This window comes from Brachypodium distachyon, chromosome 2 (genome assembly GCF_000005505.3).
Source record: "Brachypodium distachyon strain Bd21 chromosome 2, Brachypodium_distachyon_v3.0, whole genome shotgun sequence".
In the NCBI taxonomy this organism is placed as follows: domain Eukaryota; kingdom Viridiplantae; phylum Streptophyta; class Magnoliopsida; order Poales; family Poaceae; genus Brachypodium; species Brachypodium distachyon.
Window position 1 is genome coordinate 7,780,422 of NC_016132.3, and position 14,775 is coordinate 7,795,196.

Sequence of the window (14,775 nt, forward strand, 5' to 3'; positions counted from 1 at the left end):
GTGGTTCAGCAAGCAACAAAAGCACACACTTATGATTACTGATCACTGTTCACAGACTCCTGTTACACTCAACTCAGAGTAAAGACAGCAAGGGAAGAGAAGGCATGCGTATGGTACTATGGTACTGTGTGGGTTGTCTTACCGTCCAATGGACGACAACATTATTCCTGTTCTCCATGACGAATTAGCAATATTCTTGGTTGCATGGCAGTGACTTTCGTCCCAAAATAAGTGACGTGAATTTATATAAAATAAGTGACGTGAATTTGTATAAGAATATATACAAATCCACGTCACTTATTTTGGAACGGAGGGAGGGAGTACATTATATCTGAACAGACAGGTCATCCATCAGCAGAGACCGGATCCCCTTTGATCTGTATCATTCTGCCCATCAACTCAATATGTTTTTAACTTTATGATAGTTTTTTTTTGCGGGGAAATATGGAGCTTTATTAATCAAGTAACAGGGTTACAATCATCAGCAATAGCTGAAACGATACAGGGATGGGGGCGATTCAGCAAGACATCCGACCCTCGACCCCCTCCCCCCTCCTAGCAGAGCTAGCTAATAAATCTGCAACCTTGTTTTGTGAACGACTAAACTTCAGGAAAATAAGCTCCCGACTTCCAAGAACCCACTGTCTAATCTCATCTAAAACAAAACTCACACTTGACCGAGACATCCTATTGTTAACTAAAGCATTAACTTTATGATAGTTAACCAGTAATAATTTCTTTTGCAGAGATTAACTTTTCCATTATTTCCTCAAAGCATTTGTTCATATCATCATATGATCCTATCTCCAAACTACACATTCTTTCCACCATTGGCTATATATGAACAGACAAATTATTTCTCAATCACGAACTTTATAAAAGTTGATAATCAGTGAGCTTTAACACACTAGACACTAGATATATAGTTCTACTCCTACTTAACTTAAACTAGCTAGACTAGACTAGCTGGTACTAGGTCCTGTATATTTTACTCATGTTTAAAGAGGAAAGCTGCAAGACATATATGCATGCATGGCATCTTTATCCTCCACTAAGCTAGTTAGTTCCGGTTGTCATCGTCTGCTGCCCTCCTAATCCGATTTAGAGAACATAATATTCCCAAAACAATAAAGCAGTTCCCCACTAGCAAGGCGAGCATCTCCTTTGATCACATTGTCTATGTAAAGTCTCTGAATTCCGATTACTTTATGCCACAGCCCATAAGGTTGACTGCCAGGTAGCTGAATCAATAGTTTTCTTCTCACAATCCTACACGTCCTCCACTCCACATATAATTGCGTGCATGCACTCCAAAATTAATTTATACCACACTAATTTAGAAGTATATTCTAAACAAAGCAATTTAGAAGTATGGCACTAGAAGCATGCATAATGAAGAGAAAAATGATATATCCCTGCAGAGAAAATACCTTCTACTGTACTCTGCAGCTAGAAATACACAAGAGTATATATGTATTATGTATATATAGTGAAGAGGGAGAGAGAGAAATTAGAGGCAGCATAATTCCATGCCTGCATGCCGGAAAAGCAATTAGGCAGGCTTTTAACCTCTGCCCTGTTCATCATCATGGTTTCAAACCTCAAGTAAACTATGACCTTGCCTGCTCAGTGCTCGCCATGTTGCGTGCATGGCCATCAGACACCACTACTGAAGATCTCTGACTAATGAGACCACTCCCGTCAAACTCACAAAATTCCTTCAGGCTTAATCAAGTTAATTATTCTAATATCTGAATTTGTGGCACACACACCAACCTGCAGCACAGGATCAGCTTGATCACGAACACAACAACCGGTCGCATTGTTGGATGTGACATTATTTCAGAAGAGGAAAAAAAAATACAGTATGCCGTTATTGCACTCCAAGAAATAGTGGTCGAAGATTGTATGTACAATATATATGATTACTGTAGACTATTTGCATGGTCAGTTGCTTTAGCTTATGGGCTATCTATTATAGCTAGTTAATCAAACGGGCAGCGGCACCAGCAAGGCCGGTCGAATGCGCGCCATGATGACTACAAGGCCCTGAAAAATTCCACGGGGAAAGCTCTGACCCATACCTTTTGATTTCAATAAACAGCACACTCCACTGAGATTCACGTCCCCGGCCATCATGCCCCCAGAGAGACAATGATAATACTAACAAGATATAGCTAGCTAATAAACAATATGAAAAATCCCTTCTGTTCAGCATTGCAGACAGACAACTCACGTCTGCAGGGTGTGTTGGTTCCTTTGTGTCCAAACCAAGGAAAGGTTTCTGCTCCGCTCCTCTCTCTCTCCTGCCATTATCTGCTGGCTGCTGCATCTTCGTCTCTCTCTTTTCAAGCTGAGGAAAGGTAGCCGCATGCTGGCTGGGCCGGCGCCATGGAGATCAACAAGTCGAGCTGCAACTATCTCGTCGCCTTTTTCTTCGCGGCACTGATCCTGTCTTCCATGGTTGCAGGTTAGCTATAGCTAGGTCCTTTTTTCTTCGAGCGCATCGGAGAAATATATTAAGGGGTGCATTTGTTAGTTGCATGTGTGCTCGAGTTTGGTTGTGATTTGTCGTAGTTTCTTTGATGCAGGAGCGCAGAGGAAGTTGTTGGACCAAGATCAAGTAGGATCAATGGTATTTAAATCACCGAACTAGCTAGCTAGTGATACGATGCATGTGTATATATATATATCTTTGGCTTATGATATGATGCATATTAATTTCTGTCATTTTATCCTGCCCTTCTAGCCATCAAGATTTTTCTTAACTTCTGACGCAAATGCAACAAAAAAAAACTTTTAAGAGAAACTTAGGCATGTATTGAGTTATAGTATATATGTACTTATGTGTTTCCAAGTATGGGACACATTAATTTTTTTAAGGAACAATAAGTATGGGACAAATAGTTTCTTTAATTTCCTCTGCCTTTATTCCATCTCATGTGCATCTGGAGAGCTCATGGGAATAGTACAACGTTAATCTTCATACTCGTATTTTGTTTGACGAGTTAGCACAATTAAACCATTCGAGAGCTGTTAGAATCACAATAGTTCGAATCAAGCCAGTTCGTCAAACTGGTTTGATTCAAATGGTTCAATTGTGCTAACTCGCCAAATGGCCATACTGCAACATACTTGTAAAGGAAGCAACAAACTACGTAAAATACAAGAACGATCAAAACATTTCATAGCATCATGAACATCATCAATTCTTCCATGCATGCAGGCAGGAATGTATCACACATGAATTGTTTTCCTTAAGGTATCACACATGTATTGTTAGTAAATGAGTACCATATGTATTGTCTTGTTAACTAGCTAATTTTGCATTGCTCATTACGTGCATACATGCGTGCATATGGCAGGAGACGTCCGAATCATCCACGGAGCAGCTGCAGCAGGAAGACGAGGAGGTGTTGGTGGTGGCTCTGCACGGCGGGAGAATCCTCAGGCAGGTGAAGAACACGAACGACTACGGGACCTACGACCCGTCTCCGACCATGGCTAAGCCTCACTTCAAGGACATACCTAACTAACTGCCTAACTGAGTTCTATATATCTTGGGATCAACGGCTGGATGTTAAGTGCTTCGATGATCAAGATCGACCGGCCGATAGCTTCATATATATGGGAAACATATGATATGCGCTACATATGTATCAATTTGGTCCTCAAATAAATCTCATGTATTGATATCGCGACACGTGTGTGTGAAACATATATATATGTGTGTATATGTATTTGTGCAGTGTACACTACTTTTATGTGGACATATATATGTTGTGCATTCTTGGTTGGAACTCTCATTGTCATTGTTGCTGATTAGTTAGTGACTACATTCGAGAACATGCACTAGAGATCGATTTGGGTACACTTGTTTTTACATGTTAATTACTTTTAATTAATTAGTACTGTTCTCATTTCTTCTGCGACTGTTTTAACTAGTACTCATATCTATACTTCTATAATGTGTGATGTGATCAAGCTGCATGGCTGATAATGTTTAGCATTAGTTGTAATGGATTTCTTTTAAGTTCACGAGAGAGTTTTATTTATGCATAGATGTGTTTTACATTCCTGGTCGTCAAAAATGCCAGCAATGTCGGCAGGTGCATGGACAAGGCTCACACGGACATCGACATGTCCTTTGGTCAGTTGAGCAAGATTGCGAGCAGCTTTAATATGCAGAACGTCGGCCACTATTTAAGCAAAACGTCGCAACACAGAACAACTTTCCATGGGCTCAGGGAGTGATTTAGATGGTTTTTCCAACCTCGGGAGAGGTCAAATACCTGTGGTTTTGAAAGCCTCAAGGGAAGTATACCATCCATCGAGCTCACGAGGTTATCTAGGATTAACTCAATTTACTCATCTTCATGTAATATCAAAGGATTTGTTACCCGCAAAAAAATGACAAAATATTAGTCTCTCTATGGGTGGAGTACCTTTTTCTCATATTCATTTTTTCAGACTCATGTCTTTTATCTTTCTTTTGAGTTTTTCTGAGGGAATTTTGTTTTTTCAGTGAGACTCAACACAGATCATGACATTCCAATTTATTTTTTGAGAATCATTCATGACTTTATTCAGACTTCATACGGTCCTTCGGTTTCCCTCACCATTGGAGACATTCCAAATTACCTGGGCCGATCTTCTCCCCAGTGGCAACTAATAAGTCGGGCCTGAATTATGCGCTAGACCCACAACTCCCAGCAGCCCAGGCCCGCGAACAACCCACGGCCCACGAATCAGTACACGGCTGACCGCACACTACGGCAGATATGTGCCACGTGGCGCGAGCGTCAGCTCTGATTCGCTGAGCTTCGTTGAAACGTCTCCGCGAGCAGAGTGTACCAGGGCATCTCCGAGACCGAAAACACCACGGTCAATGTGAGCGGGCCCAGAGTCCGTCAGAACTGGGGCCCGCGCGGGACCCGAGAGAGCGTCGGCGTACGATTTCCTTCCACCCCGCAGCAGGCGCGTGGAGCGGGAAGAAAACCATTTCCCACCAGTCTTCGTACCCACTCCTCACATACCACCCACCACGCGCTCTTTCTCCCTCCCTCCTCGCCCTTCTGTTCCTCTCCTCTCCCCGCCTCCGCGTCTCCCGGCCCTAACCCTAGCTCCCGCGCGGGCGCCCGCCGACGGCCCCTAGCGACCGGCGTCGTGGGATCTGACCCCGGATCCCGGATTGCCTCCGCCGGGAGTCCGTCTCGGTCGAATTGCGACCGCCGTTGCTCCATATTTTGTGCCCGCTCCGGCTTTCCGCTTGGGGCTTAATTTTCGTATGGATTCGAGGTAATTTCTGACAATTGTGGATTCGGTGGACGATGGGGGGAGCTAGGTGCTTTTATTTTTGTCGAGAAATTATGGAATTCATAAGCTTAGATTTTTTTGTCATGTCATGTGTTCTGCGGAAAGAGAGAAAAATAGGGTATATGGTTTCGATAGTTGAAATCGTACGAGTTGATTTAATTCTGATGGAAACTAACAATTGCCAAATTGAGACGGATAGATCAAAATTTCTGTTTTGCATACTAAAAAAGGAACCGTAGTTGCGTGGTTTTGTTTTCGCATTGTTACTGTCAACCCCTTATGTTCACGCCTGTTAATTTTTTTTGGAAATATACAATGCATAACCACAATTTAAGGAATATTCTTGTGTTCTGTTAGCCATTGTGCTTTAAGATGATACTCAACAAAGAGATATTCGATCTCAATTTCTATACCACAACCGTTTCAAAGTTGCAGTCGATATTAACTTGGCCCGAGTGTAGCTGCGGCAGTGGGGGCAAAGCTGAGAGAGGCGACCATGCTGGGCTTAAGGGTTAGTGTTGGGGTGGTTAGGCTGAGCCGCTGAGGGGTTAGATGGAAGACTTGATCATAGTTTTGAATACGGCGTGGCGAGTTGCGGCGACCCACCCCCCTCACAGCTTTGTAACGCTTGTGGCGTGTGGCGTTGCGACTTCACAGAAATATCCTAACCTATAATGGCACCATATAAATCATCAATTTAGTACATATGCATAGCTCGATGTTGGAGGTTGTGCAGCCCACATCCCCTTTCCATTTCTCCAAAACAGCCTGCATTAAGAATGATCAACATCAGTTCAGATTTTACAAAATATCTGAGATTAAACAACCATCGGTAGAAGAGAACAGAGTAGAGGAGGGAGAGAGGGGAGCGGAACAGAGTAGTAGAAGAACAGAGCACAGAGGAGGGAGAGAAGAACAGAGCAGAGAGAGGAGGGGAGAAGAAGAGAAGACATACCTGCTGCTGGAGCTGCCGGAGATGGGGGTTGGAGCCGCTGGCAACAGGGGATGGAGCTGCTGGCGCTGTAGCCGCTGGAGATGGGGGATGGAACTGCAGGTCAGTCGATTCCCTTTCCTCTCTCTTTCTCCCTTCCTCCGCGCGGACTGCTTTCCCCCCAATTTCTCTTCTATCTGGTCAATAGATTCTCTATTTCAGTCTCCTCTCTCTTCCTCACTCCCGCTTACTGTTTATCTCCTTCCTGCGCGCGCCCGCACGAACTGCTCTGTTTAGGCGGTGTGGCGTCGTATTCTCAACGCTACAGCGGCTGTATCGTCTGCGGACGTCATCTCGACGCCACAGGACACCACAGCGATGCCACAGGCGATTTCTGTCGCGTGGGTCGACACGACGGAGCCCAGGGGCGCCACGACGCTTAAGCGTCGCCATAACGACGAGATCGCGACGTATTCAAAACTATGGACTTGATTCTAGCCGCCAAAAGGAGCTGGCGCTGATGGAGACGAGGTTGTATTCAAAGAGTCAATCTAATGGCCGAAAAATTGATTGTCTTTTTACAAAAAATAAAGGTGTCACCGTTATATGTAGTCCCATCTTTATTTACTGTCTTGTGTTACTGACTGCGGTAGTTTAGGAATATCTTGGCATTTTTTTAGATGAAAGGGGCGATATTTCAAAGTTCAGTGTATGTATCATAACAGGAAATTAAAAGTTGCTCGGGGCAATCTGAAGAACTTTTAGCCTAGAAAACAGCAGAAAGTTCACTGAATTACACAGAAATAAGCAGGGGAATAAAATCATGTTCATCCAAAAATACCTTCCTCCCTGTATTTTCACTGAAAGTTGTTAGCCTTCCTACCTAGGTGCTGCCAAAATTATATGAAAAATAAAATATTTCTGTCAGTTTTTTTTGTTTCAATTAGATAAATTTTTGGCTTTCAGGTGAAATTTAGAACTTTGTAGTGGCCTGATGAAGGCCATGTGTCTAGAAGGTTGAATCAAACTTTAAGCGAGCTACATGTCCAGAAAATACACTTGAAATTTGCATCCAGATTTTCATTATTTTTAGATGTGCTTATTGAACTCTCAAAGCCAAACTGACAATTAAATTTGAATCCCTCCTGCATTTAGTTTCTGTATTATAGGACCAATAAACAGTTTTCAAGTCTGGAGTTTATCTGTCTCAAAGTTCAATAAACAGTTCAACACTTGTCCTACGTTGACTTAAATAAACTTGTTCCTGATGCTTCTTATCTTCTTGTTGGAGTTGGTTTCTTATTTTAGTTTTGCACCCATCAGTTATCTCCCAATGTCTCTAGTAGAAGTGTACAACTGTGAATTACCCCACCTATACTAGGATAGTATTTTCTTGAAGTCCTAATTTTCTTTGTTAAAAATAATATGGTTGTTATTGTTTTACAGTGTCATCTTGGGAGGGTGAGCATATTATGTATGACTTCCAGTATTTCATCATATGGATGAGTCCTGAAGATTTGTTTATACATAAGTGAATGCAATAAGGCGAATTGATTTCTTCTAGACAATAAACATGGGAGCTAATTGTTGCATAGCTGCTAAAGAGAGACCTCAGCCATCTATAGCTTCAGCTGAAGTTTCAGCATACAGGACAAGGCAGTCGCCGTCATGGAGCTTCCGCTGGGATAACCGCACACACATAGAGGATATAATGGAAAACACAGCACTGTTTTCCAATCAGAATGGTGGAAACATTAGGCCGGAACTAAAGGGTGGTTCCAGTGCACCAACCGAAGGCCACTCCAATGAGGATAGCCTTTCTGATGTGTTCCGAGGGGTCAAATGGCAAAAATCTGACAAGATGGAAGCTTCCAAACATTTGAAAGCTGATCCTCGAGGTATATTTATAAACTGATATCCTTTTATCTGGGTTTTTTCTTCCATCTGGATTTAGTATTATTGACTGAATAGTTATAGTAGTCGCAAAATGTATGAAGATACATATATATTTTAGTAGAACAGAATGAAGCTACCTATGTGGGTGGAATATTACATGAATAATGTCACATTGAGAGGCATTTTTAAACTAGTGGTGTCATTTTCATTGTATGTGCACTCGAGTCCAATTTTATCTTCTTTGCTTTTCACTAGATATTTATCATTTCTAGAAAACGAAGTAAAGAAATCAGTTCTGTTACACTTGGAGTTCACATTGCGCCATAAAAATATGCAATTTTTTGCTGATATTTGTTTCATGTTTTCAGCTGTTCAATCCAACGCAAGCAATTCAACTTCTGAGGTATGCACCAGCACTATTGAACATTGCAGCTATATTTTATAGCCTACCACTCTTGTTTTCCGAATGATATGTAAGACTGGCACAGTTGTTTTTGATAGTTCTTCACCAATCATGATCTTGTGTAGGTAAATTCTTGTAAATCATTAGACAGGCTAACTGTTGCTTCAGACATAAAGACATCAAAGTCCCTTCCTTCAACACCACCCCTAGTATCGAGAGCAGATCCTTCATCTTCGAGGTGTCATTCCCTTCACATGGACTCATTTTCAATGAGGAAAGCACGTCGATCACCTGGACATCAACTGTATAGGCAGATCTCGGACAGCAAGATCCCATCTCTCAAGTCCTTCAGTGAGAGTAGCTATGCAGAAGGAAGGCCATCGAGTTCCATGCTCTCTACCTGCAGCAATGACCTGTTTGCAGGAGGATCCCAACATGGTGGATCATCTGATGGGTGGTCAAATCGCACATTTTCTGAATTGGTGGTATCATCGCAAAGAGAGCGGTGGTCAGTTGACAGTGAGCTCTTTGGCTCAATTACCAGTAAAATATCTAGACCTAATGATTCACAGTCTACTGCTTTCTCTTCTGACCAAGGGATATGCAAGCTATGTTCAAAGCTATTAAAGGAACGGTCTACATGGAGTGCTCATGACCTGGGTGTCGTTGCTGTTTTATTCTGTGGTCATGCATACCATGCAAACTGTTTGGATAGTATAACCGCAGAAAGTGAGAAATATGATCCGCCATGTCCTGTATGCACTCATGGCGAGAAACGTACAGCAAAACTATTTGGTAAGTTGGACTCAAAGATTAAGAACAGGAAATCCAAAAATGTGATGTCAGATACTGATATAGATAGGAGCTCTAAGCACCAGAAGAAAAAAGTGAGAGAACCCAGGTTAGGCACAAGTTCTAGCATGAAGGATTCATTTCGTCGACCATTTTTAAAGAGGCATTTTTCGATTGGTTCTCGACCACCAAGATCATTTCTGGGGAGTGAGCCAACAGGAAAGAAAGGTTTCTGGGCAAGACATTGGAGAGAATAGCCAGCTACACATGATTAAAGTGGTTAGCATCTTATAAAACATGTCATAAATGCAATGCGATGGAATTTGATTATTCGCGAGATAACAGTGTGTGATCTCTCCATATTTTTGTTCTTAGGTAACCTTTAGATGGTGTGAGGTCCTGAGCAAGGATAGAGCCGTCAAGCTACCATATCGTAAGTTTCGGTGATATTCGTTAAAGCACGCTTTGTGGAACTAGAATATGTCTTGTTCTTCACTAGGCAATGTAATAGAATAGAGAAGGGGGATAGTCTTCGAGACAAAAAGTCCCAGGCTGGTTTGGGTTTAAATCCGCAATGGTATATTGTTATCTTTCCATTCTCTTGTAATTTTAATGTTAGTTCGCTCACATAATTTTGAACTAGCATCCAGATAGTTTATTGCACAATATGATTATGTTATGGCAGTAGCTCAGATTTCATGGTGAAGACACAGGAGTTCAAATAATGTAGGTCATCCGGCGGTGCGCACGCACCATGTAGGTTTTACAAGACGTGGCACCCAGTGATGAACGGTTATCCTGAAGATTAAGATTGTCTTTATGATTTTATATGTGTTCTTTCTAAGCATGCATCTGTGGTCAGTGCATCTTGTTAGTTGATGTGGATCTAGGATCTAAATAAATCTATTTATCCGTTTCTAAAGCTAATGATATCTGTTAGTTGAACTAGTAACACTGAAAAAAATCGGCCGTAACCACAAATCTGACGTGGAGTCTTGTCAATACTTTCTCCTTCTAAATATACAAGACCAATATGGAAATCTATGCAATAAAAATTCATCGTCTATTAGATTAGTAGTATGAGGTTTGTTGGGATGTAAAAATAACATCATTGGATTAATAATGAAAATGTTTTTTAATATTATAACTTTGATGTACACATGCCAAATATGATTTTTGTAATAGTTGTCAGTTGATTAAAATTTTGTGTTGGCCTCGTGTATTTTGAAGGACTGTTGGGAAAACGAAACCACTAACTTGCGAGTTGCGACCTGAGCTGGTTCCCTTGTGCAGTTGTGCCTCGAGAACCGCTTAAATCCAGGATTCAACTTAAACGCGTCCATCTATATTTGTTTTGCAGAACTCCATTAGAATCTCTAGGTGCCCGCACTTTGTCGAGCAAAGAATTAAGTGGCATAAAACATTTTGTAATAGCATGAATTCATGCAACAATATCTCCGACTGATGGCCCAGAAAGCCAACTGAGATATATTGTTGCTAGTTCTGTACAGTGGACCGAAAGATAAGGAACTTAAATTAGTTGGTTCCTCATGAAAAACCCGAGTGAGATAACTACCGGTTGGAACTTCTTATGCACACCTGAGAGAGAAAACTATCTCGGTTAGTTATTATTTCAACAACCCAACTTGGTGGTCTCTCGCTAAAAAACCGATTGGTAGTTTTTTTTTCCTCTAACATGTATTTCAAATGGAATGAGATAGTATGACTCACTGGGCCGCTAAGAGCATCTTCAATGGCATCCCACAAAGTTATCCCAAATGTTCTATTTGGGAGAATATGGACATTTTGCTCATAAAATCATTTTCCAATGGAATCTCCAAACGGACAAAATGTCATGTTTGTCCGGACAGATCTCCCAAACTTGCCCCAAATTTGGGGGAGGTTTGGAGTGTCCAGACATTGTCCGGTGCTCTCTTTTGTTCATCCTGGCCCCACAACAAGACATATGAAAAGGAGAAGAGAAAGGAGAAAGAGAAGGAAAATTTAATTTGGGGATGTGGTTGGGTAATTAGGGCGGATATGGGGCGGACACATGTTCACTTGTTCTCTTATGACCAAAAAAAGGACATTTGGAGACAAAATTTGGGGGATCCCATTGGAGTTGCTCTAAGTTAGCAGTGATACTAATTCCGTACCGATGTGTGCACCATGTACTCAACGAGAAAATGCTAGGAGGTGGGAGTTGAGAAACATAAAGATAGGTTATGACAAAAATACGATGCGAGAGTAGATAAAAGAAATAAAGTTTTCTTGCGGAACAAGAGATAAAGTTGTCATCACTATCGCATAAAAAAAGATGTTATAAAGAAGGAGAATACATCACGTCTTAAAGATAAATAGGAGGTCCGAGAAAAGAGATAGTAGACATAAAAGGTGGAGATGTGTCACTTTTAAATATAAAAAGGTGAAAGAAAAGATAAAGAGATAGGGCATAAAGGTGGAGACACATCATGTCTAAAGACAAAAAGAAAGTGAGAGAACATGGACAAGATATAAAGACGGATACACACCACATTAAAATTGATGATGTATAATGCATAATTATCATTCTATAATTCTCTACTAAGAGCCTTCTAGATACCCTAATGTATTTGGAAAAAAACTATAAAGAGATATGGAAACCTACCACTAGAAAGTTGGTATCCCTCAAGATAAGGAAAGCTATCCGTGTGCTTCAAAGCAGAAGAAGTCATACTCAAGTTTCGACTAGAAACAGAACAAGGAAATGAAGGATTGAGATGGATTTCCTTGAGATCCTAGCACTCCAAGTTGTTGTCTAACTCCCACCATCTGTAATACGACATCCTTGGGACTTACAGTGATCAAGGATCGGATCACACAACTCTAGAAATGTCCTTCATCTTTCTAAGTATCTTAGTATCATTTTTATCAAACTAATCTCTTTATAAACACCCTCACAAAAAAACTCTTGATAAACATTTAGTGTCATCATTATTTCCTTGAATTGATCATCACTAATTAACCAAAACCCATCCCTGTGGGATCGATGATGTACTTTCACACAGGACATTATAATCTTATCCTTTTTTTACTTCTTGTTTTCAAAATCCTGCAAAAATAAATGTCACCCTTTTCCTACACATGTCCATAACAATTGTAAGATTTAAGATCACCAAATCATTGACAAAAAAAATATTATTCACATTTATTGAGTAACTAAAATTAATTAAACTATGTACATATTATTTTTCACACAATTTGCAAACATCTCAAAGAAACACCATGGGCCACACAACAACTTTGCCAGAGTAACTTCACCGACTTCATCAAGATCTTCATCAACTCCGGCAGTGACTTCCCTCGAGACAATGTTGTCTGCCAACTTCTTCGACAAGGACTTAAAGAACAACCCTAGCTAGTCCCTTGTTGGAAAGCGCTTGCAACATAAGTGACTCGACCTCAGCTACGAGTACTCTCAAGATATCAAACCTGTATGGTCGGTGAACAATGACATCAAGCGTGTGCTCGTTGAACAATGACATCAAGATCCCTTAGCTCAACGTCTAGGGTATTGGTAGGTTCAACTTTGATCAATTAAGGTAGGGCACTCTAGCTATGGGTTTTTGGTCGACATGCTTTTATAGAGGTTTCCTCTAGAGATAAAGTCAGCTCAAACTCTAGCGTTCTATAACCCCGTTTGCTTCTCATCCAGACACTATGATCAACCCTGATAAAATGGAGGAGAAAACCACATGCACCAACGAGAGAAGCATAGGGACGTTGTACGCTCCAACACAACTTGATCATCTTCGAACTCAACTCCATTTCTAAGTAGACCCTCACTACCGAAAGTATTGAACTCACATGTGGGAAAAATCCAGAGGAACACTTACAGACTATCCAAGAAATCAAAGAATCTCTTTGTACCCCTTCACGGGGTAAACATGCCTCATTGGCTCTACAGATTTTGAATGTCCACCGATGGGGAGGTAAAACATAGATCTACGAGCCTCCTCTTCCCTAACTTCAATTGTGAATATTGGTCTTTGATCTCCCCAGGTCAACAATAGGGATCGCTTCTATGACCATGACCTAAAAATCAAAATTGCTCGCCGACCCCTTTCATCAACAACCGCAACTACTATTACAATTGAGACTGGATACTCATAGAAATGGTTCCCTCAGATGTCAAACTCTCTCAACGACTCCCCGAGAACTAATTTCTACTCCTCGTAGTCTAACAGGCGCCAAAAATATGACAGAGTGGTCATGTTGTTGATGTAAACTTTGTTAGGCACCCAAGCATAAAGGGATGCGGACGATTACAAGTTTCTGTTTAGTGGGTGACTCAAGGTTTATCAATCTGTAGGAAGCTTATGTTGGAAGTTGGCGTGTTTTTGATTCGACCTAGTAATAACGATGAGGGTTTTCTAGAAAGCTAGCTTCACCACACTGTCGCCAAACCTCTGCCAAGTTTTTGGGGCAGATTAGATCTTCTCTTCATTGAGGAGACAAGATATTCTTCACTGCCATCACCTCCATCGACTTTAAGCCTTCTTCCTCAGTCATGCCATCACCCTCCCTCTCATGTGTGAGTAGTGCTATGTAGGCACATGGGGTGGATAAGAATTTGGTGAGATCTCCTATGTAATAATGAATTCTGCTGTAATCGACGGTCACTCGTCTATATGCAGTTCCTATTGGATTGCCAGACCCTCTTTCCAATGCTTAATGTTTGTTGCTTGGTCCGGTCAGTACGATTGATATGAGTTTTATGTGATGTTGATTTATGTTTTTATTAGACTTGTTTGATGTATCACGAGTCACAATTACAAATCGGTGACCCCTGGGGTGATAGTCCGGGACATCAATGGGGAGGGCTGCAATTTGAGGAGTTACATCCTTTTTGAACACAAGTGTGGTTAGATTTATGTTCTTGCCACTAAGGTCTTATTTGGTCCCCATGTGTCGAATTATGACTTGTCTTAATGTACTACCCATGAAGAACGCCTCAGTGCCCTATAGTTGTGGCTATCATGGGTCCAGAGAGGGCCACTGCTGCCACCCTTCAGAAACCACTTTGCAACCCTAGATCACGACTTCACTATAAATTTCATGACTTTTTTTATGAGATAAAAACAATAGAGAGAAAAATTACCGGTAATCTTGCCGCCAGGAAGGAGTAAATGGGAGGAAAAATCTTGGTTAGTCCCCCCTTTCTTGGTATTTTCCTTAGGATAATAAATAATAGCAGGTTGCGTTCTATTACCCGAAAACGGCCTTAAACCTGACACATCGGTGTCTTTGCGAGTACGTTCATTGTTTTCCCATATTGCTCGCAACATCCTACCTATTACGTGTATCTAAACAATCACATGAGTGACGAAATACATACACCTAGAAGGATCGTCGATAGGTAGATAGCCCACCGCCCAAAGGAAGCCACTCCTTCATA

At 41.3% G+C, this 14,775-nt stretch overlaps 2 protein-coding genes across 4 annotated transcripts; both read left to right on the plus strand.

Moving 5' to 3' along the window:
• The first annotated feature begins 2,161 nt into the window (after positions 1–2,161).
• Positions 2,162–3,806, plus strand: LOC100831833. Its single transcript, XM_003566564.4, has 3 exons — positions 2,162–2,470; positions 2,592–2,635; positions 3,366–3,806. The coding sequence occupies exons 1-3, from the start codon at positions 2,392–2,394 to the stop codon at positions 3,534–3,536; spliced, it is 294 nt and encodes a 97-aa protein (XP_003566612.1). The 5' UTR covers positions 2,162–2,391; the 3' UTR covers positions 3,537–3,806.
• Positions 3,807–5,014: 1,208 nt separating this feature from the next.
• LOC100834598 lies at positions 5,015–10,044 on the plus strand. Of its 3 annotated transcripts, XM_010232431.3 has the most exons (6): positions 5,313–6,370; positions 6,545–6,778; positions 7,694–8,145; positions 8,512–8,546; positions 8,672–9,617; positions 9,714–10,044. In XM_010232431.3, exons 3-5 carry the CDS (start codon positions 7,821–7,823, stop codon positions 9,593–9,595), a joined length of 1,284 nt encoding a protein of 427 aa, XP_010230733.1. In that variant the 5' UTR covers positions 5,313–6,370; positions 6,545–6,778; positions 7,694–7,820; the 3' UTR covers positions 9,596–9,617; positions 9,714–10,044. The 3 variants fall into 3 exon arrangements, with proteins under 3 accessions (XP_003566616.1, XP_010230733.1, XP_010230734.1); XM_003566568.3 differs by lacking the exons at positions 5,313–6,370; positions 6,545–6,778 and adding an exon at positions 5,015–5,298; XM_010232432.3 differs by lacking the exon at positions 6,545–6,778.
• Positions 10,045–14,775: the final 4,731 nt, after the last annotated feature.

What these genes read in the sequence shown, in the direction of transcription:
- LOC100831833 (XM_003566564.4), top strand. Translation starts at nt 2,392, where the DNA reads ATGGAGATCAACAAGTCGAGCTGCAACTATCTCGTCGCCTTTTTCTTC. An exon ending in CCTGTCTTCCATGGTTGCAG is followed by an intron (nt 2,471 to 2,591) that starts GTTAGCTATAGC and finishes TCTTTGATGCAG; the next exon opens with GAGCGCAGAGGAAGTTGTTG. An exon ending in AAGATCAAGTAGGATCAATG is followed by an intron (nt 2,636 to 3,365) that starts GTATTTAAATCA and finishes TGCATATGGCAG; the next exon opens with GAGACGTCCGAATCATCCAC.
- LOC100834598 (XM_003566568.3), top strand. Translation starts at nt 7,821, where the DNA reads ATGGGAGCTAATTGTTGCATAGCTGCTAAAGAGAGACCTCAGCCATCT. An exon ending in TTTGAAAGCTGATCCTCGAG is followed by an intron (nt 8,146 to 8,511) that starts GTATATTTATAA and finishes TCATGTTTTCAG; the next exon opens with CTGTTCAATCCAACGCAAGC. An exon ending in CAAGCAATTCAACTTCTGAG is followed by an intron (nt 8,547 to 8,671) that starts GTATGCACCAGC and finishes GATCTTGTGTAG; the next exon opens with GTAAATTCTTGTAAATCATT.